The 27,368-nt window shown below is 31.8% G+C and overlaps 1 protein-coding gene across 2 annotated transcripts; it reads left to right on the top strand.

The window, feature by feature from the left end:
* Positions 1-314: 314 nt before the first annotated feature.
* LOC137837213 (uncharacterized) lies at positions 315-16,856 on the top strand. 2 transcript variants are annotated; one of them, XM_068646141.2, is made up of 13 exons: positions 315-795; positions 1,192-1,457; positions 1,929-2,061; positions 2,164-2,266; positions 4,165-4,288; positions 7,045-7,110; positions 13,567-13,605; positions 13,823-13,903; positions 14,037-14,084; positions 15,213-15,263; positions 15,363-15,431; positions 15,911-16,156; positions 16,398-16,856. In XM_068646141.2, the coding sequence occupies exons 2-13, from the start codon at positions 1,302-1,304 to the stop codon at positions 16,644-16,646; spliced, it is 1,365 nt and encodes a 454-aa protein (XP_068502242.1). In that variant the 5' UTR covers positions 315-795; positions 1,192-1,301; the 3' UTR covers positions 16,647-16,856. The 2 variants fall into 2 exon arrangements, 1 of the variants encoding a protein (XP_068502242.1); XR_016520369.1 differs by having other exon boundaries at positions 599-795; positions 13,823-13,949.
* Positions 16,857-27,368: the final 10,512 nt, after the last annotated feature.

Here is a 27,368-nt window from a genome sequence, read left to right as displayed (position 1 = left end):
AGACATCTTCTAAACACCCTCTTAGACTCGCTCACAAGCTTCACATAATGATTCATTTGACTCTTTAATGCGAGAGTGAGAAAAATCTATTCAAAAAATGACCCTCTTGGATTTTTTAAATTTTTTTCACATGTAACACAAACTTAAATTTGACAAGAAAGATTATATTTTTAAAAGATAAACATTTAAAATAGCAAAACCAAATTAAAAAAATCACAGTGGAAAAAAATGTTAAACCTAAAATCTTCTTCTCCTATATTGGTTAGCTTCCGTGAATGTATGAGTGAAAGAAAGTTGCTAAGGTTTGGTGATGAAGAGACATTTCTCGTTTATCATTCCAAGTTTGTTGGAAACGAATGTTTTATATTTTTATTTTATGATGTTTTTCTCCTAAATCATATATATATATATATATATATTTTCAGACTGAAAATTAAAAGTAATCTAATTTATATTTTTTAATTTTCTTCTTTTATTTGTTTTTGAAACATTGAACACTCATGGATTGGATGAGAAGTGCAATGTTAGCTAAATATTCTTTAATAACTTATTATTTATTAAACTTATGAAATAAATTGTTATATTTAAATTCAAAAGAGAAAAAGAAGAGGGTAGTGGAGCTATCTGAAACGCGGGGAAAAAAGAGGGCAAGGAGATGAAACAACAAGGTAGAAAAAATTGAGAAAAAAAGTTCGATCAATTTAGGGTTAGGGTTTGTCTACGCATCAAACACAGTCACACAAATCTAACGCAGATTCCCCAAATTGGTGGAACCACAAATCACTGCCTTGCTAGGTTTTCCCAATTCTCAAACTCCTTTCAATCAATTATTTCATTTTCTTCTCTACTTTCGGTATGCATCTGTGAAATTTTCGAACTGGGGAACTTTTGTGAGCATAGGGATTCAATATATATGTGAATGGTTGCTCTTTAAATGCCTCAACTCTCCCTGTTTTGGGCCCCCAAATATAATTTTTTCCTCTGGGGATTTTGAAATTGTGCTATGCAGTGCCCTTGTGTATGGGTTGGGTTGAGACACTTAAGGCATTTAATTTTTTGAATTTTCGGTGAGTATTGGTTGTGATGATATGTGATAAGGCATTTGAATTTGTGCACTTTGGTTGTGTTCGTAGGGGATACAACATTTGAATTTTCACATTGTGTGTTTGGGATATGTTTTTCGCTTCACAGGGATTAAGACACTCTCACATGTGGTTTCAAACCTTGGGATAGAAAAACGTGGTGGCGTTGGAAGACTCAAACACAGTGGAAATGTTGGGGGAATAAGTAGATGAGTGGAAATGAGTAGATTGTCTTTCAGGCCTCGACCACTTGACATTCACAAGAAGCTCCCCATTGTCAAGTCCATCAAGGACTTTGAAGACGATGAGGCACCTGCTTCTACCCGGAATTCCCAATTGTTACGTGCTGTTCCTGCTCCTGAGGTTGAACATGAGGTATGGACTGTTCGTGGTGTTTTGTCATTGTACCCTGTTTTCCAGTATTCTGTTTGTTAACTTTTTGGTGTATGCCGCTCTGTTGAATTGTTTAAATCCGAGTGTTTATCAATTATTTGTATCAGTGTTCTAGTAGTTTCCAGCTACATGCTATGTACTCAGCGTCAAGGCAATGACTGTTGCAGTATATCTAACTAGCACTTCCCCTTGTTCAAATAGAAAAGATGTTCACCATGCTAACCTACACTATTCGTATTTAATTTATTAAGTCATTATTATCCTGATAACGATAAGTTAGTCTAAATATTTTGCAGATTAGAAGCCTCGGTAGTTGAAATGTCAATATTTAGGGACAAAGTATGGATGTGGCTCCTCTATTAAAAATTGATTGTAGGAAAGGAACCAGTTGATAATGTGTTTGTGGTTGAAATATTGTTGCTTTTTTCAGTAATTTCTATTTATTATTCTTAGGTACATCATCCAACTCCCAGCAAGAAATTGGCTGCGGAAATACCTACTCCTCAGTTTGTTATTGTGGATACATATGAAAGGGACTATTCTTGCACTTTCTCTCAACCAACTTCCTATTTGCGGGCAAGAGGAGGTACTGCCACTTCTTAGATCATTTAGTTATGTTAAAAATAATTTTGGAAGGTTCTCTTGTAAATTCCATTTCTTGTACTGATAGTTCTTTTATTTATTGCAGCTCGGGCTGAGATTGGAGAGTTTGTTGAGTATGACTTAGATAACGAAGATGAGGATTGGCTTTATGATTTTAATGAGGAGAGGAGGATTTTGGCACCTGAAATGTAATCTTTTGTTCTTATTTCTGGCTTGATTCTTTTAATTTATTTATTTGTGGTTCTAGTGGTTGGTTTCAGTTTAAGGGTATTCATCTTTATAAGTTGTTTGTTGCAACTGTAGAGTTTTAGACAGTGAAGGATAGAATAGAGAGAATAAAAGTTTTTGGACAAAAGCAATGGGCAATACCTTCGTCCTTTCTCTCCCTCAAAATCAGTATCACATGTCGTAGAAGACAATTTGAAAACCAAACTAGAGTACCTATTGTTGTAGACAAACAAAAGTAAAACTAGGGCAAACCAAAAGAGAGAAATAGATGCTGTAGAAATAACAAGCACTAACATAGAGGTTATGGAGAGAACAAGTTAAAAAGTGAGAGCTATTATCAAACAGGTGATGTGTAGGAAATGCAGCTGCCAAACAGCCAAACAAGAGGGGCAAAAACACAACGGAAAAACAAGACTAGTGTATCCATCAAACAACAAAAGGATGCAACAGATCAATTACAGTCACACTTGAAAGGATCTACAAACAACAGTCACCAAACAGCAACAAATAGCAACACACATCCAAACAAGAGGACCCTCCAAATGAGTTCAAAGGCAAAGTAGGGAGAGCCAAGCAAAACTAGAAATAGTAAGTTGATGTCAACTATTTCTTTAGAGGACAAAGTAACCAACCAGCAAAAAGAGAGAGCAAAATGATGAAGCAGGAGGTAAATAGTGCTAGGCAAAGTGGTATGACCATCCAAAAGCTATAGGGAGCAAACAGTGAGAAGATACATAGGGTTGATATGGCAAGAAAGACGAACTCCAAATTTTAAGGAGCTTAACAATGTAGTAGTGATGGGACAGTTCACAGAGGATTGTACTACATTGATATTATGGAGTTTTATGTATTGAAGGCTAGAACAGGGAGTAGAGAGATTTTGTATAATATTCTATTAGTTGAAGAAATATATTACAATGTATTGATGTGTTTGATATGTTCATTAAACTTAGACTTCTAACTCATAGTCCTCTTATTAGGGAAAGAAATCATGATAAGATAAAGAAATATGGTAACTAATCCTAAGAGAAAATGAAGATACGGGGAAGATAAACCTAGAGGATAAATTAAGTTATCTAAGATATGATAAGATAATGTTTTGTGTTCCAACATATATCTGCTGCTTTTTTCTTTTTTCCATTATTTTATCAAATGCATTATATATTCTAGACCTCTTAAAATCAGGGCATCCTATTGATCTTGGTTTAGCTGAATTTGTTAACTCTCATTTCTTTTGCAATGCATCAGCTTTTTTTTATTGTATTTGTACTTATAAGTAGATATAGGGTGGGTTTGAAAGAGCATATTTACAACTTATGTAGGTTTATTTTATGACATAAGCACTGGTATAAGTGTTTGTTAGAGTTTATGGAAATGACTTATTATATGTCCATAAGATGTTTTTAGCTTATTTCAACAGGCTTTTCAAGATAACTTATGAAAACAACTTATAACTTAATACTTATATGAAAACAGTTTAACCCTATCTTTTCTTTGATTATAGAAACAACTTATATATAAGTACTTATTCAACAAGTCTTTAATTAAGTTGTTTATCTGAGTGCGCCCTTAGAAATTTGAAACAAAATAGCATTATGTTAAAAAGAGGCAAAAGCAAGACAATCCAAATTCTACTCATGTAAACTAGTTGATTACGGTTAAGATGTTCAACATAATGATTTTGTTAGTGTTTAAATGTGTTTCTGTTTAATTTTGAGTTTAACCTAACACTTCACCAACTTGAAAGTCTTGTGTTGCAGCCCAACAAGTATTTTTATTCCTCTGTTTGGTTTGCTTAATTCTTATTCCATTGTGTTTTTGGTTCTTTCAGTTTTCATTTAATTTATTTGGTGGATAGGTTTGAGAGTCTTCTTTTCAAGTTGGAGGTATTGGATCATAAAGCTCGAGAAAGAGCTGGACTTATAACACCTACTCTTGGTTCACCAATTCCTGTGCAACTACGGCTTGATACTGCTATTGAGGTCAAAAAAATTTATTGTGTCTTCACCTGTTCATAATCCATCTTGAATAAGTTTTTTTTTTTGTGTTGGGTGGTCTAGTTATTACTGAACTTAATTCTTTTGTACTTTATTTACTAAGAACAAGCAGTTGTCCCTATGGTTCTTGAATGATTAGTCATTAATGTTCTAGCTAGGAAGTATGTATTTTTATATTAATGGTCCTACATGTAGAATTCTACAGAAATGACCTGCAGGTTGTTTGGAATCCTTCTATAATAGAGTGAACGAAATTTGTTGAACTCCTTTTGTATTTTCTTTGTTTGGATGTCGAGAACCTCACTTGGTGGACTTATCATTAACCCTCTGAGAAATAAAGTTTACAAGAACAAGAAAAAGGGTTATGCATCATGACCGAAATTTGATTATTTCGAAAACCAGTTAGCAGCACACTCCAGTAATATAAAAATCCCAACCTTCATGGACCATTTTTTGAGAAATTCAGACCATTAATATTAGTGTGAACTAATGGTAGGAATTGATTGACTATATTTTCTAAGGAGAAAGTCCTTTATATTTGAAAAGCCTAAATGTATTGAATGTGATGGAAGTCTTATACTTTATGCTAAAACCTAAATGCTAAGATCTGGAACAAAATCATGCTTCATTGGTGCATCGCATACTTTGTTAGAGATTTTGATCTATGATACTGGTTGTAATATAGACAGATTAACCAAAATAAAGTAAGAAATTTTTATTGCATATTTTCATCCAATTTGGGATTGATCATTGATGCGGATCCAGAATCAAGAAGAGCAAGAATGTACTTGAACTATGTAAGAAAATAAAAAAATATTTTATTGATAACACACCAATTACATTCTTATCATCTCTATTTTTATAATCAAAACCTTTAAAAAAGGAAATAAAAAGATGTTGAAATGAATATGGAGATTGTGAAGATATTTTTTCCTAATTACTGTGGAGATATTGAGAATATTTTTAATCCTAATACTTTGCTATTTACAACACCCCGCCTCATGTTGGTAAATGAATATCAATCATTCCCAAATTGCATACAAGATCTTGAAGATCCTGAAATTTGCTTGGAGGAAGTCCTTTAGTGAAAATGTCTCCTATCTGAAATACTCTAGGGACATGAGTTGTAACTATTAGGTCCCTGTCAAGATTATCTTTGATGAAGTTCCTGTCAATTTCAATATGTTTGGTCCTATCATGTTGGATTAGATTATGGGCAATGCTCATGGTTGACTTGTTATCATAGTACAATTGCATAGGGATGTCAACCTTTATTTTAAGGTCATTAAGTATTATTTTCATCCATAGTCCTTCACACATGCCTTGAGCAAGTTACAGCAAATTTCCAGTAATACAATTATATTGATGGAAATTCAGAACCTTATATAGCATTTACGCTTAATCTGTGTGCTATGTGTAGCCCTAGTGCAGAAATGGGTTAGGAGATATAGACTGCGTGCAGCTTATAGTTTATACAGTTCTCAAATTTTTTAGTATATCTTTGCTCTAACATTTTTCATAGACTCTCATGTTTGTTTTGATTGATTTTTTCCACTGATATGAAAAGAGACTGGACTGCTTTGTTGCATATTTTTCTTTGTTTCAGCTACTTTTTCCTAGAGTGGTTTTTATATTTTGCATGGAAAACTGAATTAGCTTGAAGTGTTAAGGGCTATGTTGAAAAGTTGTTTTTATTTTTAACCACCCCCATCTTGCCTTACTTGCATGTCATTGGTCTGTCTTTTATTGCTGGCTCCAGCACCTTCATTGTGCTGGTGAGGGGTGTTTGTAGTCCCACATACTCTAAAGATATGGCTGAAGTAATACTGTAAGGCGTCAATCTTTACCTCACAAGTCAGTTTTGTAAAGTTGAATTAGAGCTGAAGTCAAATTTTAATATTAGACTCTGTCCTATGCATTATTGGATCACTTGCTTTGCCCGCACTATAGGCCCAAGCCTTGGTCTGCCTTCATTGTGCTGGGTGTGTTGGGTTATGTTTAGTCTCATTGTCTAAGCAGTACATGTAGAGCCTGGGCAGTTCTCACCTTATAAATTAGTTTTATGGGATTGAGTTAGGCCTTAAGCCCAAATTTTAAGAGGCTAAACCTGTCACTTTTTTCTGCAGTTCATTTAATTAAGGAGAATGGAAGTGGTAATGGTTTGATACTTTGTTGTAGGGGATTTGATCTGCTGTCAAAAACCAACTCTTTTTAGCTGTTATGTGTAGGACCAGTTGGGCTTATCGTAACATTTTTTAACCTGTCTGTAATGAAAGCGGACTGATTACATTGTTCTGGCTAGATGTTTATGCACCGATTTTCAAACTCAATCTCAATACTCTTGTAAAGACAAATCATGGATATTTCCTGTTATTCAAGTGTTTTTCTTTCAAGGATCTGAGTGCGAAAACTGAACATTTTATGTGAATGATGAAGGTGTAATTTTTAAGTTTAATATTATTTTTGGATGTATTTGTACAGTTTTCATGTTAGATGAAAACCTCAATATGATTTAGTAGTCTTTTTTAACCTGATGCTGATGAATTATTGGTTTTCTTCAAAGATTTCCATATCTAGGTTATTATCTATTAATTTATTGTTCCTGGTATGTAGGACGATCTTTCAAATTTCAGAATGCTTTTGGTTTCATTGTTCTGCAATGCAAATATTATATTACTTTGCTTGTATCATGTATATGATTCTTTTTGGGCTTATCAAAAGTTGTCTCCTTTATTTGTTAGGCCTTACAAGCGCAGGGCTTCAAATATTCACTTATCCAGTCTGTATATGATTATTGGAAAGAGAAGGTATGGAATCAACATCATGTTATCATCATTTATGAGGGGCATGCCTCTTTTTTTATCTATATATAACTTTGTGAATGACTTTCAATAATGACCTTCATTAGGAATATGGAAGGTGTACCATACCAGGTCTTCATACATATTTTGTAGGGATGATAAACAAGGCAGAGTAGGTGTGGGTTTGGCTATACCCATCCTTGTCCCTGAAGTAAAATCTCATACCCATCCCTGTCCCCAATAGTCGATGGGTATGAAATTTGTGTCCCATCTCCATTCTTGTCATATACTTGTACACACGTCTAAGAAAAATAATTTTAAGAACTCAATGTCAATTGTCACATTTTCTTCTCTTCAATGCCAAATAAGAATAAAGAAATTATAATTGCATAAATTTCAAAATAAAGTACCAAATAAACTAAAAATGTTTTAGTAATTTAAAACTAGCATGGGTGAGGATGAGGACTGAACACATATGTACATACTCATCCTCATCCTTGTTCTGATTTGAAAGATCGGGACTACCCATACCCATACTCCTGTCCGGTCAATTTCGGCATTCTTTATTAATATTGGGATGGGTTTGAACAATACCCGTGAGTACAAATTTTTTGCTATGTCTAATTCTTTAAGCATTTTAGAGAGAATTTATCTGAGAATGGAGTTTTTCATTTCATTCAACCAAACAGAATACACAGGGAGCATTTATAGTGGCTGCCCTCATTGGTTCAGCTGTACAAGGGTTGATAACAGACTAACAAACTTTAGAGTTGGCAACTAAGATTATTCTATTTTAAAACAATGAAAAATGTATATTTATGCTGTAATCCGCTCCCCCTTAAACTCAAGGTGAAGATTCTTCATAAAACCCTTTCACATTGAGTTTGCCTTTTGGCTGGAGAGAGAAGCTTGGTCAGCACATCTGACCATTGGATCCAGACCTGGAATGTGGTAAATCAGATCTTGATTCGATTAAACTTTTTCTGGAAGAAAAAGTACATAAATCTTACAAACTAACGCTCCCTAGAGATATTAGGTATAATAGATGGTCCCCATATATCACTGGATTAATTGGAAAGGTTGTGAGCTTTTATTATTGCTAATGGGAAAAGATACACGAGTGTGTTTAACTAATTTAGAAGCCTCACAATGCAAGTTTGAGGTATGTAGATTTTCAAATAAATGTGGAAACATAATTTTTAAAACAAAAAATGATGGATGTCCTAGGTGATAGTGGTATAACCAAAGAGTTTCTTTATTTGATATGTTTAGTAGAGACATGGGTTGATCAACTTTGGATTCTTGGGATGGTTCTAGGTAGTAAAGTCCATTTCTTTCCTTAGCAAGTCCAATCCTCCTCCCCGAGTCTTGCTTCTGGAAAACACACAAAGATGGGGAAAACATTGCAAAACAATAGAGGTGATGTGTTTTTTTATGGAGTAAGACTTGTTGAAGTTTTGGGACACGTAGAACATTTTTAAGAATAAGTTTTGAAGATAAATAAATATCTCCATATCCTACCACTGTAGCCAAAGAACCATTGGCAACAATGATTTTCCCATTGCTTGGAGATGGGGTATAAGCATGGTTGTCAAACTCGTGAGTGAACTCGCTTACTCATTCGAGTTAACATTTCCACCCACCCTAACCGAGTTAACTCGGTAGTAAACTCGGTTTTGAGTAAACTTAGCAGACTCAGAGTAAACTCGATGAACTCGGTTAAACTCGCGAGTCTGCTCCAAGTTGGCGAGTTCTGATGGGTATTTGTTTTAATCCAATACAGTGTCGTTCTGAAGGGTCGTTTAGGGTTCACATTCGTTTTCATGGTTGTTGCGTCTTCTCTGATCGTGCGGTGGTGATGTTGGTGGTCGTGTGGAGGTCGCGCAGTGGTGGCGTTCGTGCGGGTGGTCGCGGGTTGCGGTGCGTTCATTAGAGTAGTGTTCTGCGGTGGTGATCTCATATAAGTTAGAGGTGGGTGGTGCTGCAGTTACTCTGTTTTGGTTGTTGATGGTGCTGTCTTTTGAGTGGTGCATTACAGGTTTATGCTTAATACGTGGGGAATTAGGGTTGGTTTGTTTTTTTTTTAATTGGGCTGCATTAAATTGGGCGTTTTTATTTAATTGGGGTGCATTAAATTGGGGGAACCTTGGTGCAGATTTTTTATTTGGAGTGCTTTGTTTTTTAGCTGGAGTGCTATGTTTTTTTAGTGTTTTTTAAGTTGGAGTGCTTTTTTTTATTTGGAGTGCTCTTTTTTTTTTTAAATATTTTTTTTTTCATATGAAGTAAACTCTTACGAGTCTACGTAGACTCTCGAGTTTGACAAACTTGGGTATAAGAATGAAAGAGTTAAGGCAAGTATGTCATGATCCGTAGCTCCCAAATCCACAATCCTAGAGTTAACATTAAATGAGACACTCGTACAAGAAATACTGGCAGAGAGAGCAAGAGAGTACAATTAAAAGGGTTTCCTAAGTGTTCCCAATAGGTCTTTCTGTCTTTTTATCTTCTCCATATTTAATCCTCCCTTTGTCGATGGGTGATTTTATATAGAAGAGAAAATAGTAATAAAGGCTCTTATGATGAAACTGTAGCAATTAAAGGCTGCATCTTGAAGATAAAATGGCAATGAACGTGGTAAGTGGTAAAAAGAGAGATCAGGGCTCTAGGGAAAACCTTGAGCTCTGATACCATGTGAAAAAATGTGTAGGTCGCAAGCAATAATTATGGAATTACTTTTCTTAATCTAAAAAAGAAACAATATGTTGGTATTTAAAGTATTTAAAAGGAAAATCGAAAGCCTAATAAAAGGAAATAAATCTCTAGACACGAAGACTTTAAATTTTGAGCAAATATACCAAATAAACTCCTAATCCCAATCTCTTAATTTTAGGGATTTCTTGCAAACAAATCTATATTTATTATCCAATCAATCTATATTTATTGTACGTTAATTGTGCAATATTTACACTCATATTTCAACACTAGACTCCATTTGTACAATATGCAATATTTACACCCATATTTTGATAATTGTTTTCAGAGGAAGGGACAAGCTGTTGTGAAGGTGGAGACATAACTTTGAGGTGCGTGGTTTGGAGAAGAGAGAGGAAGATTTAAGACATGGTGGAGAGACAGGTCTAGGTTAAAAGTGAAGTATAGGGAGCGAGATAGCATTAGTGGGCCTTTTCTTGAAAATTTCAGAGTAAGGAAACTTTTTCAATAAAGATCACATCCTTAGAATGTAAATTCTGCTTGGAGCAGAGAGACAATTATAGCCCTTCTGAGATGTTGAGTTTCCCAGGAAATATCCCAAGAAAACAATCTTGTGAAAATCAAGATTGAGTGGTATAGGATCTCAAACAGAAACAAGCACAACTAGAGGTCCTTAGAAATTTATATTATGGTGTTTTATTGAAAATTTGGTTCAGGCTCAAGTTGAGTCAATTGATGTACATTATCAGGCTCACCAGTAACATTAAAAAATGCATCTTAGTCATGGATCCATGTAGAGTTAGCAACAACTTGTGAAGAAGCAGTAGCAAGCATAACACTAGGAGTAGCTGAGTGAGATGGTATTAGTCTCTTGATTTGGAATCTCCAAGTTGTGATTGACCCAAGTTTTTAAAAGTCTTGGTGTTGGACAGGGATGTGTTGAATTAGGTAGGTTGCAATGTTGTAGGATTATAGAGACAAGAGATTCACTAGGTTGATAATTTGCATTAGCTTTACAAAAGCAAATATTGGCAGTGTGACCATACTTCAAGCAAATTTGAAGTTGGAAGTTCATAAAACATCCTTCATGGTCTATGCCAGAACCATCGCCATGACAACCACCATTGTTGCCACCTCAATCTCTGTACATGGCTATCACTACCACAAACATTATCCACCATTAAGATTATGATTGTTTTTGAAACCTATTGGCCTAAGATTCATGCACAATGCACAAGAGCCTCAAGTTCAAGAGTTGGAGTATTCTTGAATATGCTATCAATAACTAAAACTAATGGTGCATTATCTTTAGGTAATACTTCCAAAATCACATCAATATGTTCTTCATGGAGGGAGCTCATCAACAACACTCTTGATATGTGACAAGAACTTGCACATAATTTTCCTGCCTAGAGAGGTGGCTCGAAGAACAATGTGAAGTTGACGAGCATGCGCCTTTGACATGTGAAAAAGGACTCTTGAATTTTATCCCGTACTTGATGCGAGTGAATCGAGCCATTGTGTTCTCATTGTTATCAAACTTGCAAGTTAACTCGTCCGAGTTTAAGAGTCTACTCTTGGGTCACGAGTCAACATGTGAACAAACTCGTTTTTCAGCAAACTCGAGATAGACTTGGTAGAATCAATTAAACCCGCGATTCTCAAGCTGAGTGAACGATTTTAGACTTTTATTGCTTTGTACTTGTCCTGGTTCGTGTTTCATTTGAGGTTTTCCTTCTCACCTCGCCGTTGCTCACCGTCACCTTGTCGTCTCTCACTATCGTCTTGCGTCGTGTAACAATTGCCCTACCGTCATTTCGCGTCTCGTCGCCTCGCCTAGCACCGTTGTCTCGTTCTACCTTCGTTTTCAGTTAGATACTCTGGTTCTGTGTCATAGCTAGGTTTCACAATTTTGTTTGGGGTTAGGGTGAATGGGAATTTGAGGTTGGGTTTGGGTTCGTGATTTTGTTTGGGGTGAATGGTGAATGGAGAATAAGAAATGGTAGTGGCATGTGTGGTTTCGGGATGGAGATTTCATGCATAAATTAAAAAGCATGGAGGTTTCGGGAATAAAGTGATTTGGGGGGATTTGTTTAGTGTGGCTGGAAACAAAGTTAATATAATTACTTTTTTATTGATTGTGTCTAGCAGGTAAAGTTTAGTGATGTTGGGAACTGGTTCAAATTTTAGCAGTGTTGGTACATCTTCATCACGTCCACCTAGAAATAAAATGTTGTGGGAAATAGAACAAATGTTGGATGGAAACACGGAAGAGATGTTTTGCATAATGGAAAAAAAGTGAGATGTAATTACTCTTCAAAGACATTTAATGGAGACCTTTTCAGATTCAAACGTCATCTTGCTGGGACTAGATATGATTATGAACCTTATGTTTTAGTACCATAAGAAGTTAAAGTCTTAATGGACTTGTTGGTATATAAACTTCTTTATTTCAATATTGTAAAATTGGTATTATGAATATTTTTTTTATTGAAATTTTATACGAAGTAGACTCTTACGAGTTGGGTTTACGAGTTGAGTTTACAGACTTCTCACAAGTCTATGTAGACTCTCGAGTCTTATAACCTTGGTTGTTTTTGGCCATAACAAATGCTATTTAGATATTTGTCCTTTTTAGTGACTTCTCTGAGTTTTACATTGTCTTTCTCTACCTTTAATTAAGCATAGACTGTTTTAATAGGGTTTTTATTAGTTTTACCCTCATATGTCCCAATGATCTCAAGCTAGATTGTACCATCATTTGCCCAATAGATGCTGGCTCTACTTTTTATCAAATGCATTCATTCCCTGTCCTGTCTTTTATTTTCGCCAACATTCAGCTGGGGATGGTTGACAATAATGGAAATCTGAAGCCTGCCACATGATATGGATGACGTTGCAGATAAATAGTGTAAACATGGTGGATGAATTAAAGTCTACTAAAATTAAATAACAAAAACTAATGACACTTGTGGTCACGGGAGTTGAAAGGAAGAAGAAAAAACATCCGAATAAATAGACATGAGGTTGTGATATGGAAGGAAGAAAATAAAAATGAGGACAGGAAAAACAAAAGAAAGGGAATAACTGACGAAGACACCTTGGTGGTTGTCTCCTGGTAGTGGTGAGACAAGATTGTCAGAGTTGATCATAACAAAATGATAACAGAAAAGGTTGTAAAAGCTGCCCTAGTTGGTCTTTATAATATTTTTTAAAAAGTGACCAATGTTTGCCATGTGGCAATGACAATCGTAGAAAATGGTGGATGACACTGTAAAATGCTGTGTAATCCATGTAAAATAGTAGAAGGAATCTAAACTGTCGTGCTATTCTGCCATGGTGGCATCACACTTCCATTTGACAAGTTAACTCCACTTATCCACCACAACATTTTTATATCAATAACGCTAAGCACATACCTGTTTGCTCTTTACTAAATATTTTGTACCATGATGCATTGGATCTTATTGTTTTCCAGAAAGTTTTCCTGTGTTTGAATTGCACCATTGAAAAAGAAAAATAACACTTGAAAATGTCTCCATTTCATCCACCTAGCTTGAAACATTTGATTTATGTCTGTTCCTATGTCACTTTATGTGATAGATCCAAAGTGCCTAAGTTGTGCTACAAAGTATATTATGGCATTGCGTATTCATGCTATTAAAATTATGGTTGGTAATTTTTTATTTCCTTTTATTAGTTAGTATCTGACAAATATCTTTTCCCTTGTTTGCGTGTTTTTGGGGGCAGCGAGAACGATGGCAAAAGCCTGTTTTGCGACGTTTGCAGGTTAGACTTTAGAACATTATAACTAATATATTATTTTCCTGTTATCTTACTCTGTAGTTTGCTGCTAACATAGTACTCAATATTTTTTGTTTTTATTTGTTTTGCTCATGGGGGAGGGGAGGGGGCCTATATCTATGCTTGTTTGCCTAAAGTAGTATGCTGGGCAAGCCTATATTGTGAAGAATTTTGACAAGATGAACTGTATTTTTGCATACAGCCACCTCCTCCGGTTAACGACACCAACCCGTATAATGTCTTTCGGCCAAGGGAGAAGGCCCACAGACTTCACACAAGAAGGGTAGGTGGAAAACTTGGCTCATGTTTTCATTGTACCTCAGTGTTGGGTAAATGCTTTTTCCTCAAAGGCATGAGTTTATTTAAGACTTGGAATGGTTTTTGGTTGACTTAAGCCCTTACATTGTTCTCTTCAGATGCAAAGGAGGGAGAACAATGTGCAGTCATTTGAAAAGCTTCGCCAGGTCAGCTCTTCTAATTGATTATGATTCTTAGGCAACTGTTGGTTAAGTGTGCGATAATGATTTTATGAACTTGTGGTTTTCCCTTACACTATGAATTATTACTTAAAAGAAAGGGATTAAAAGTTTTTTAAAGGATTTGTAGAGGTTTCTTTTCCCTAATTATTGTTTCAGAGAATGTTGAGTTTCTTGAAAGACGTATGACCCTTGTTCCATGTGGTCATGATTTGACCTAAGAAAAGGAATAATTCAAGTGATATATCCAATAATTTAGTGCGTGGCTTGTTTGCTGTATATTTTTTGAAAGGCAACATAGTATTTGGTAAACAAAAGTTCTCATCTAACTGAAGTGTCATTTGTCATGAATTTTCTTTCGCTGACATGCTTTAATGAAATCCATTTGGTGGATAAGACAAGTTACAGCTAGATTAATGAAATTGAATAATCTGGTGTTGAAGTAATTGCAAATTCACTTGAAAAAGAAACAATTTGGAAATGGAAACACAAGTTTTAGCTTATGGTTTCTGTTGGAAATTGCTCATCGTTGACCAATTTATAATATCTAAAGATACAAACCTCAACTTGCAAGTTGGTTTTATAAGATTGAGTTATTTCTAATATAGCATTGGAGCCTATTCTAGTAAGGTGTATAGAGCATATCGTGTCATCTGCAATCAAACCACTCATAAATACCTATTCCCACACTTAAGACGTCTAGTTCTCGGTGTGAAGGGGGTATATTGGACATCTAAAATTAACTAGAGATATGACTATATTATAATATAAAAGTGGGTACAAAATTAATCTTGCAAGTCAATTTTGTAAAGTGGATTTAAGCCTAAGACCCACTTTCTAATACTTTCTTACTTTGATCTGTTGTTTATACTGTTGTTTGTACAATAGATGGTATTGCTGCTATTATTGATATAATTGTCAGTTATACTAAAAAAGAATGATTTTAATTCATTTCATTATGTTTTAGGAATGTTGATGTAAAAAATGTTAATAATTCATATTGTCTTTCTGAAGAAATCAATGGCTAAAGAGATAGATTTCTTTCTTCCCAACTAGAGTGTTTCTGATGCAATATATAGTACTAGAAAACTTATTTGAAGCTTTCATCACGAACAGGTCAGGCGCAACCTTGACCAAGCTAAGAGCTTGTTGGAAGCTTTGATCAAGGTGTGACTTTCAAGTTATTTCATGGGTGTTGTACCGTATTTATATCCTTTTTTGTCTTCATACTTAATACTTATTGTGTTGATATACAATGATGACCAGAGGGAGGAGAAAAAAAGAGAAGTAATGGAGAGTGAAGTTACGTTGCAAAGGATGCAAATGAAGTACAAGGTATGGATATTCTTTTGTATGTTTATTATGTTGAATCTACTGGCTGTTTAGAGCCGATCCTTAGTGTTAATTCCCGTGTTTGGTTGAATCTTGACTGGATTGCTTTTGTCTTTGGTTCGTTGAGTTAGAATACAAACCTTCTCGTATATATTTTGAGACCTCACACAGTGAAAACAATGAGAATTTATTTACTCTTATTTGTTGGTTTTGGCCATCTGCACTAAGTATATTATCTGCTAATCAGAGTTGTAATAAGCAATCTCCATGCTCTAGTTCTTAGTGGTTGACTAAGAATAAGAAGGCTCAAAAAAGAAAAAAAAGGAGTAAGAATTTGTATATAACTATGCTATTTGATGCACCTTGCTGGATCAATTTTATAATTTATTAGCGCTGTGGAGTTTAGAATTATTCTTTTGGCTTGTATCCGTTGCGAGCATATTTTTTGAACCTATGAACCAATGTGTAATTCTCTATTTCAGCATGAAACCGAATTTTTGGAAGACAACTTGGCATTCTCTGGCTTTACTGCCTTCTCTTCCAAGTTTGTTTCAAGTGAAGAGGAATATTTTGATTCGGATGATGTCATGACAAACCGCTTTCCTCGAACACGGTCTGCAGTACAGAGTTTGCCTTCCCATGACACCAACCTGCCCATGGTTCCTGCAGCCAGCACAAAGCAAGAGTTTAGGAGAAGATATGTCCCGCATGGGTGGCCTCATAAACTGGTATTTAATTTTTTATCTATCTACCTATCTATCTAGAAAGAACTGTATCATGTGAGTGCACAAGAAGAGCAATTCTTGATGGTATAATCCTAAATGATTTATGTAGTTAATTCAATTTTGACCACCCATGTGTGATTGCATGGCAAAGAGTTGTTATTCGCACAACTCAACATTCTATACACCAACCCTCGTAGTTGAGCATGGTTGTTGATGAGTTGTTGTGTGGCATGGGATTATGCAGGATCCACTTGAGCCAGTTTTATTGTTCACCAAGCCTCTGCTTCCAGAGAAGTTGGCCATGGCAGGCATTATGCCACCAGATTCTATTGCAACAAATGGGGTGTCACCTGCGTCGTACAGATTGCGCGGCCGAATGGGTAGAGGTGGCCGGATAATATTCGACCGGTGGAATCCACTTATGCAAACTCCAATTGATTGTGGTAATTCTTATTATATGCCTCCAAAACCACGACCTTCAACATGTAACTAATTTGTGTGTAATCTGGTGCTAAAATGGTACCTTTCCTGTTGGTTAGAATTTAATTGATAATCACTGGGAAGGTAGAATGTTGCAAAGGACACTTGTAAACATGATTTAGGCCTGTAAGTTTTTCTCTTCTTTTTCTAGGTACAATATTTTTCACTGGGGGCAGTGAAGCTAGATGCATTTTGTATTGATATATATCTTCGAGTTTCCTCAGCCTTGGCTCATGCCATGAATTTTTCATTTTTTTTATGTAGAAAAGAAATAAAATAAAGCTTCCAAAGAACCAAAATAACACTTCCAAAATAAATTCACATGATAACTAACATCTGAATTCAAGTATGAGTCTTGTTAGAAGGCTTGATTATTTTTCCTATATGTGTATGTAAATGTATTAGAATATCTTATCAAAGTTTTGTTATAAAATATTTTAATGAAAATGACTATTTTTTTTAACAAGTATCTTATTGAAATCTCTTTTTTATATTTATTTTTATTAATAAATTTTAAATATAAGTTTACTTAAAATTAAATTCACTATCACTCTTAATATTAACCCTTAGATGATTAAAACAAAATGTTCCTTTTTTTATTGCATTAAACTCAATTTTTTAAATATAATAAAATAAATGTTACACTACATTAATTAGTGAGTGGAGGTATGATTCTTGTTTTAAGGGAAAATAAAATAATTTTTTTTTATTTATGCGCGCTAGCGGGCGAAACCGTTCCGTTGTTGGTCCATGTGGATTGCTAATTATGCGAGGTGGGCCTAAGCGGTTTAGTGGACTAGATTAATAAGTTTACCTTGCGCTTTTTAGTAGCGGGTTGCAGACCGACCCGCAAGGCCTGTCTCGCATTGTCATCTCTATCGACAATAACTATAACTAAACCTAAAACATACCATGAAAAAAATAGACATATTATGTTAGATATAATTTAGTAAGTTTCATTTATCAATTTATTATTAAAAAAAAGGCTATAGTCTGTCAAATATTTTTTTATAGTAACTACATTTCCATTATATAGATGAAATATTTATTAGATTATAAAAAGCAAAATAATTAAAAATATACACACCAAAAAATTACAAAACTGGATACTGTTATTAATTACTATAGAGTTATAGATTTATATTAAATAAATAAATTGTTACATATTTATAAATTATTATTAATTAATCATTTATAACAATTAATAATAATACATTTCATTTCCCCGTATATTTTAAGTTAAACGTGGTTGGAATAAACTACATCTTAAGTAAATTGGTATTTTAGTTTTTGATAATCTATTTGAATGAATTTAAGATAAAATAAATATTTTTTTTTTGAATAAATTTAAAGATAAAATATCTATCTAAATCCTAAGAAATATCAACAACTTAAATTTAAGTGGATCCTAATAGAAAATATTTACATAACAGAATTGCTTCACATATTTAAATATAAACAATAATAACTAAGTTATTCATTGTTCTTGCTGGTTGACCTTCGAATTGTCTGGATGAGCAATGCTTCTAATCTGTCTCCTCTTGGTGCACTCCAGTGAGACAGAGGGGACTCTACCAGTTCATCACACTCTGGCGATCAAGCGATCAAGTTAGTGAGAGCATACAATAATAATTAGTTCTAGTTTCTAATACTCAGAAACAACATACCTTTATCGGGGTCTCAAGCCCCTTTTATAGCTATCCCTTAACAGCTTTTATTCATGAGAATATAATCTCAACTGAAAGCATATATAATAGAAAAATATTCGTCCTACGGACACCTTTACTCACGGGCTAACAACAAAAGAGAATCTCGTACACCTTTATTCTATTCTTGGGTGCTCACCGTATAATATCTCCATCTATTCAATATAACAACTCTATGCGTATATTTATTTAACCAACAACTTTGTATATATTCACATATATTCTATTCTAACAGCTTAATATATCGACATATATATTTAACTAACAACATTATATTACCATATGATTAAACTTATTATTTTCCCTATTTTAATTATTCTCCACCGAGCTGACCATACCCAAATACTTGGACCAAAGTCCTGATCACATGAGCACTCCTGTCCAGTACATTTATTAAATAAAATTGTTTAATTGTAAAAGAAAAAATATTTTTAAAATCTTCTTTTCATTTCAACAATTTCATTTCTTATAAATAGAAGAAGAGTGTCGTAAGAAAACACATTCCGAAGAAGAAAAGAGTATAACAGAGAACAAAAATCATATTAAGTTTAAGTGGTTATTGATTGAAAAAGAGAGAAGAATAATGACTAACCAAAACAGTGATTTCATTTCTACCATGGATTGTGAAATCAATAATGATAATAGTGACATTATTTCTATTGATGATGAAATCGATAGGATTTTGGGATTAACCGATGAGTGGAAAAAAGACGATGATGTTGTTTCTATGACTGATGATGATATTAATGAGATGTTTGGCTTGACTGGTGATGATGAGTGAAAAAAAGACGATGATGTCGTTAGTATAACTGATGATGATATGAATGAGATGTTTGACATGACCGATGATGAAATCATTTCTACTAGTAATGAGGTATTTTATATTGATAAATTCTTCTTTATATTTTTTTGAATTTAAGGTTTACACGTCGAGTTTTAATAATTTTTTCAATAGGATATTTTTTTCTATTGTTATAATCATTTTCCAATTTTATTTCAAGATTTTGAACTCCTTTTATTTTATTTTATTTTAATTATTATTTTTTATTTTATTTGTTATTTTATGTTATTTTATATTATTTATATTTTATTTTATTTTATTTTATTTATTTTATTTTATTTTTTTATTTTTTATTTTATTATTTTAGTTATTTGATTTGATTTGATTTGATTTGTTATTTTATGTTATTTGTTATTTTTATGTTATTTGTTATTTTTATTTGTTTTATTTTTATTTTTCTGTTATTTTCTGTTATTTTTATTTTATTTTATTTTATTTTATTTATTTTATTTTATTTAATTTTATTTATTTTATTTTTTATTTTATTATTTTTTTAGAAGCCTAAGTGACAAATTATGATTCCAATGAATTTTAATTATTTTAATTATTCATATAATTTTTTTAAATAATCATAACGACTACTCATGTACCATTATTATTACAATTATTATTAGGTCATATTTTTATCATAGCTTTTTATCATTTCTCGAATTAAACAATTTAATAAAGTAATATATATATTTATCGCATTTAAAAATTCAACAAGTAAGAAAAATGAGATTTTCACTTTCTTCCCATAAACAATCTTGCAAAAATTTAAATTTAAGAAAAACACTTAAAGAGTTAAGTGAATGCTATTTTTTAAAACTTTAACTAAACAAGAAAAATTAAATATTTTGAATTTTAAATTGAAATATAATCATTTGGAACACACATTTTTTAAATAACAATTTGATAACCTATTAATAATAAAATATTATATTTAAATAATAAAAATAAAAGTAAAAAACTTTTTAATTAAAATAATAATATACATCATTGTGAAAGTTATTAACATATTATATATATTTTTTTAAATCCTTGAAGAGCTAAAACATTTTCATCATACCAAATATTTTTAATTTCAAAAGTAAAATTTTGTAGTTTCTTAAGTTATGATACTTAATTTAATATTTTTATGACTAAATTAATGATTTTAATGACTTTAAGTTTGAATTACTTCTTCTATAAAGGTTTGTGTTAGAGCAAGTAGGGTTTCTATATCAAATGTTTCACCTTATCAATCTACACCATTTAAGGATAATGGGAAAGCTGCTTCTGAGTTTCCTACACCTACCATTCAACCTATCTCCCCTGATGTGTTTTGTTACAATCACGCTCCTACTCCTTCCAAGGTTTCTACCACTCATGTTTCTGCTATATCACCAAACACTATTACATCCGAACATGTCCCGTCTGGTTGGGTTCAAATGCCTAACTATTCAAATCACTCAACACCTCCCGTATTGAAGTCACATCACAAGCAATATGAGCACTGGACAGAAAATGAACATAGGTACATTTTCAATGAAATTCTTATATTTGTTTTCCTTTCTATGTTATAATGGATATATAAATGTTTAAAAATTCAAAGAGTTAATTTCAACGTTATTTGATTTTAATTAAAAAAGGATGTGTTTTTAGAAATATATTTTATTTTATTAAATTTGATTAACTTATTACTAATTATGAGATCAACTTTTTAGTCTTATTTTTTGGATGTATACAATTAGATATAAATATTAAATTACAAATACATTTTTGTAAGATTGAATTTAAATTAAAGTTTTTGATGAATTAATTTTGAGGTTTTTCATTACAGGTTATTTCTTATTGGACTTCAAAATTGTACTCCGGGAAATTGGAAAAAAATTTCAAAAGATTGTATTCCATCAAAAACTCCAACTCAAATTGCAAGTCACGCTAAAAAATACAGGCTTCATCAAAATGGCCTAAAGAAAAATAAGAAAAGAAAAAGTATTCACGACATATCCTTAAAAAACACCAAGTGAGTTAATTCTCTTTAATAAAGTAACTAATTATATTAAGTTAATGGTTCATAGAATATTTATGTTAGTTGGTTAAGTATGTTAATAAGAGTGATTAATTTCAATGCATAAATAATTTATAAATTATTTTTTAAGGTTCTTTAACTTCTTTTTAGTATAAGAGGTTATTTTTATCATTAAAGACTTTTAAACATAACAATATATAAAAGAAGATTTCTTTTTGTATACTTATTTTTCAATTTGATCCTTTATAACATTAAAATATAAAATTTTTAGTAGTTATTTATTTTAAATTAAAAATTTTAAAAAAATTAATTTCTAGCCAAAAAAAGTAATAATTGGTTAAAAATATTATAATTTTCTTTTTGAAATTAATTTAAAGTTTAATTTTTTTCATTTCTTCATTCTCATAAATGTGACAAATATTGGAAATTATCAGTCAATTATTTCTACAATAATTGAAAAAAATATGTCATTGGACAATTAATTTTATTTTAGAAATTAGATATTATTAGAACATTTGTAATATATTCTAAAGTAGTAATAATACAAGTTTTTCCTTCAATGAGAATTCTTCTAGTTTTTTTATTCAAATATTCGGGGTGCCTATTTTTCAGTAATATTGTCTTTTAATATTAATTATAATATTAATCAAAGAACGAATGTTAAAGTTATAGTATGCATTTTTAGGGAAAAAAAGTTTCTGATAAAAATTAATATCACTCAAAATTTATTCTTACTGTGTATGTGTGATACGTTTCAAATTTAAAAATAAATAAACTATAAATTAAATTTTAAAAAAATTAAAACCTACAATAAAAAAGTATTTACAATTTGAATTTAAATAAATTTCATGAAATATAATATCTATATAAATCCTAAATATTTAAATATTAAATTTATAATCGTATCTTTAATTTTAAAGAAAAATATTATTTAAAATCTTCTTTTCAAACAATTTCTTATAGATAGAAGAAGTGTGTGATGAGAAAACACATTCCAAAGGAGAGTATAAGAGAGAAAAAAATAATATTGAGTTTAAGTGATTAGTGATTGAAAAAGAAAGAAGAATAATGACTAACCAAAACAATGATGTTATTTCTATAATTGATTGTGAAGTCAATAATGATAGTACTGATATCATTTCTTTTGATGATGAAATCGATAGGATATTAGGATTGACCGATGAGTGGAAAAAAGACGATAACGTCGTTTTTATAACTGATGATGATATCAATAAGATGTTTGGCTTCACTGGTGACGAATTGATTTCTACTAATAATGAGGTATTTTATATCTACAAATTCTTCTGATTTAAAATTGAGTTTTAACAATTTTTTCAATATAATATTTGTTTTTCCTATTCTTATTATCATCTTTTAATTTTATTTCAATATTTTGAATTCCTTTTAATTTAATTATTCATATAATATTTTAATTAATGATAATGACTACTCACATAATCATCTTATATAATTGATATTTGATAATGTTTCATCACGAAAATTATGAATTTTAATAGGATATATTAAAATTATTCAAAAAATATTTATATATATATATATTTATTTGACATCATTATTAGATATTATGAAATTTGTTAACATATTATATATATTATTTTAAATTCTTGAAGAGTTAAAACATTTTCATCGTAGCAAATGTTATTAATTTTGAAAGTAAAATTTTTGTAGTTTCTTAAGTTATGATACTTAATTTAGTATTTTTATGACTAGATTGATGATTTTAATAACTTCAATTTTGAACATCTTCTTCTATAAAGGTTTGTGTTGGAACAAGTACGATCTCTATATCAAATGTTTCACCTCATGAATCTACTTCAATTTAGGAGTGATTTCCTACACTAACCACTCAACCTATTTCCCCTAACGTATTTTGTTACAATCACGCTCCTACTCCTTCCACGGTTCCTGCCACTCATGTTTCTGCCATATCACCAAACACTATTATATCTGAACATGTTCTATCTGGTTGGGTTCAAATGCCTAACTATTTAAATCACTCAACACCTCCCGTATCGAAGTCACATCACAAGCGTTATGAGCGCTGGACAGAAAATGAACATAGGTACATTTTCAATGAAATTCTAGTATTTTATTTTCCTTGTTTCTACGTTATATTGGGTATATAAATGGCTAAAAATTCCAAGAGCTAGTGTGAGATTATTTGATTTTAATTAAAAAAAATGTTTTATAGAAATATAATATATTTTATTAAATTTTATGTTAAATTTGATGAATTTATTATTATCAACTTTTTAGTCTTATTTTTTAGATGTATAAAATTATATATAAATATTAAGTTACAAATACATTTTTTGTAAGATCAAATTTAAATTAAAGTTTTTGATGAATTAACTTTGAGGTTTTTCATTACAGGTTATTTCTTATTGGACTCCAAAATTGTAGCCCAGGAGATTGGAAAAGCATTTCAAAACGTTACATTCCATCAAAAACTTCAACTCAAATTGCAAGTCACGCTCAAAAGTATATGCATTATCAAAATGGCCTAAAGAAAAATAAGAAGAGAAAAAGTATCCACGACGTAACCCTAGATGACATTAACACTAGTGTTGTTCCTAGTTTCATTAATCAAGAACAATGACTTCATCCTATCCAAAATTTTCAATACAACCACAAAATATGCAAGGATTGCAACATATCAACTTATACAACATGTATTATCAAAAATTGTGGTTATTTGTGAATATATTAATTGAGTTTATGTATAATTCGTCTTGAATAGAATTGATTTAAATGGAAGCATACATTTTAGTTAATATTTATTTTTTTCAACGTGCCTTTAACATGTTCTTATTAATGATATATACTTGCAAAATTGATTAATATAACATTTATGGTTAAATCTAATTTTAAATTCAATTAACTAAATACCTCAATTTCTAAAATCAACTTATCATCACTTAATTCTATAAATATTATTTTTCCTAAATAATTATTATATACAAATAACTTCGTAAACCATTTAAAGCATATTTTTCTGAGAGTTTATGTGATGTATCAACCTTTAAATCTAACAAACTTTTATATAACTCTGATATTATTTTAAAAAATAAATTTAATACTACAATAAGATTATATTTTTGTATCTTTTATAAGAATGAACCTTTATAAAAAAAAATCACAGATTAAGCAATCAAGGAAGCCAATCAAACAATGTAAAATAAACTGTTTGCAGATTTTCAATCGATTGAAACTTCGTTTTAACCGGTTGTTTATAGCAGCAACAAAAGCATAATTAAAACAAACAGTTTATAAGGAATGAGAACAACCACTGGGTTCCACTAGTAATCACTCACAAATTACACAACCACAAATAGTAGATCTTGAAACCACAAGAACCACTCACCCTCTTTGCCAAACACACACCTCTAGCCAGAACAACCTCTGACTTTACAGGATTTCACACACACTTTACAAGTTTATAAAAGAACAAATACAAGAATCATGAAAGGAATAGAATATACCTGAGTTTACAGGAATCAGAAAGATCCTAATATCAGACCTTGAACCAGAGCAAAGCTATTCAACAATCTTGCAAAAAACTCTTGAAAAACTTTTCAAAATCAATCTCAATCTCACTATATTTGATATCTTGTTGTTGTATTTTACTTTGAAAGCAAAGCCATTTTATAGCTCTCAGAATTAATCGTTTAAGGTAGCAATCATGAACCAAAACAGTTAAGATTTGATTACAAAACAGATTAACAGGTTTTCAAAAAGCTGTTATGAAAATGTGACAATCAACTGGTTGAATAGTTGTTTTAACCGGTTGAATTGGTTAGTTAGTTATTTAACCAAGCCAAAAACAGTTTTAAAACTTTCAAACAAGCTAAGTGACAAACAACTGATTATTTCGAGGAATCAACCGATTGTTTTTCTCTTTGCTTAGAAAAACACTTTTCTCTTTTGAAATAGATTGAGCAAGCTTGTGCAAGGGACAAGGAATGATCTGTACAAGAATTCTAAACAACCTAGACTAAGCCCAAACCAAAAGCAGCACAGCTTCAACCTGTATCATAAATTTGAAACATCAAAGCTCCCATGCTCTACATAAAGTTCAAACCAGCAGAATTCCCAATTGTGGTGGCAACGATCTTGGGCACATCCGATGGTAGGGTTGACACTGAACCTGGATGCATATAATTAATAAAAATAGTTAATGTTTAAATAGTATTATTATATATTAAATCATGAGAGAAAAATATATTACTTTACTCACCACTTTCTAGTTCATTCAATTCACTCATCTACAACCACGCTACCACCATCAGCATTGAAGAAGTTGTTCTTGCTGCCTCTTTGGAATGTTGTGAAAGACTTTGGTCGCATTCATCGTCCTTGTTGGACTCGCAATCTACCCATCTTATTCTCCCTTTACCTTTTTTTGACTGAGGTGAGTTTATTCTTTACTTTTCTTTAGTTTCTCACTCTGCAGTCTCGTTCAGTCCACGTGTACAAACTACCACCATCATCATTGTGTGCCACATCATCAATAGTTAACGTCATTGTTGGAAACTTAACGAAAGGGACCAAATTAAACCTTTTTAAAAAAATTTGGGACCAAATTGATTTTTTTTAAAAGCCACTTTATGAAATTGAATGTTGACCTCAAATGTAGGGACCAAAAAGGTAATTATACCTAACAAAATAATATTTTTGTGGGTGAGGGATATTGTGATCATGGTCTTTTTGTATTGAACATTTATGAAGTTATTAATGAATATGAATCTTCTTATATTATTGATTTGTATGGTGTGTGGCATGCTAGATTAGGACATGTGAATTATTCCTAGGTTACGAAATTAAAACGATTAGGATTAATCAACATGCATGACAAACAAAAATAGTAAATGTGATATATGTGTAGAATCTAAAATAATGAAGAAATATTTCATTTTGTAAAACGTCAAATTGAACTTCTGGGTTTAATTCACACCGATCTTGCTGATTTAAAACAAACCATGTCTAGAGGTTGTAAAAATTATTTTGTAACATTTATAGATGATTTTTCTAGATACACCAAAGTGTATTTAATTAAACATAAGGATCATTGGGATGCGCTTGCAAGACTTAAGAAATACTTGAGAGGTATAATGGATTATGTCATTGAGTACAGTAGATTTCCCATTGTGCTAGAAGGGTACAATAATGCTAATTGGATCTCTGATTCAGAAGTGACAAAATCCACTAGTGGTTATGTGTTTACACTTGGGAGTGATGCAGTTACATGGAGATTTGTCAGGCAAAAAATTATTGCAAGATCAAATAGAATATGAGTTTGTTGCTCTTGAAATGGCTAGTAGCGAAGCTGAATGGTAGAAAAACATCTTAGCAAACATTTTGTTATGAATGAAATAACCGCATTTGTATCAATGCATTGTTACTGCCAATCGACAATTGGGAGTGGCATTACAGGCTGGTCCGTCCTGCATGTGCAAGGAGTGCAGGCTCATTTCACAGGTTGGCTCGCGGGCCTGTTCCGCATAAGAGGTAACTCATGGACCAGGCTGCATAAGGAAAATATTTTTAAAAAAACATAATTTTATTAGTTATAAGAAAATCTATTTTTCTGCTAAAAAAATAAAATTTTATCTCTTCTCAATTTCTTCAAATAAGATAAAAATATGTTACGTTTTCTTTTTGAGTGTTCGTTTTAGCTTTGATGTGTTACTGAAATGTTGTTAAATAATCATTTGATTGAGGGGTGTTTCTGCACTACTATATTTTTTTAAATACTTAAATTACCCTTCTCTGTTTTTGGTGGTTTTGGAATAGGGAGTATTTAGTAAGTAAAAGGTATTTTTGGAATAGAAAATTTGGAAGATAAAAGAAATAATTCTGAAATATTCTTTCTCGAAGATATTTTTTACTTTTGAAACCGTAAATCCAGATATTATAAAATCTATTTCAGAAAGAGTATTCCCATATGGTTATGATTTCGGAGTGTCTTTCAAGAACAGGTTATGGAGTATTCTTTCCAGAAAACATGTTACAGACATGTGTTTGGATTCTTAAAACCTAGGTTAATTTTGTTATTTTACATTTCTGATGTGCTGCAATACCAATTCTAACTTGTAATCTGTGTTCAATACCAACTCTAACCATTATTTTGGACTCCATATTTTTTTAAGGCTTTTCAACTATTGAATTAATGGT

The sequence above is a fragment of the Phaseolus vulgaris genome, chromosome 4 (genome assembly GCF_051622355.1).
Source record: "Phaseolus vulgaris cultivar YP4 chromosome 4, ASM5162235v1, whole genome shotgun sequence".
Taxonomy (NCBI): Eukaryota; Viridiplantae; Streptophyta; class Magnoliopsida; order Fabales; family Fabaceae; genus Phaseolus; species Phaseolus vulgaris.
This window is presented reverse-complemented; position numbering and strand designations above follow the sequence as displayed.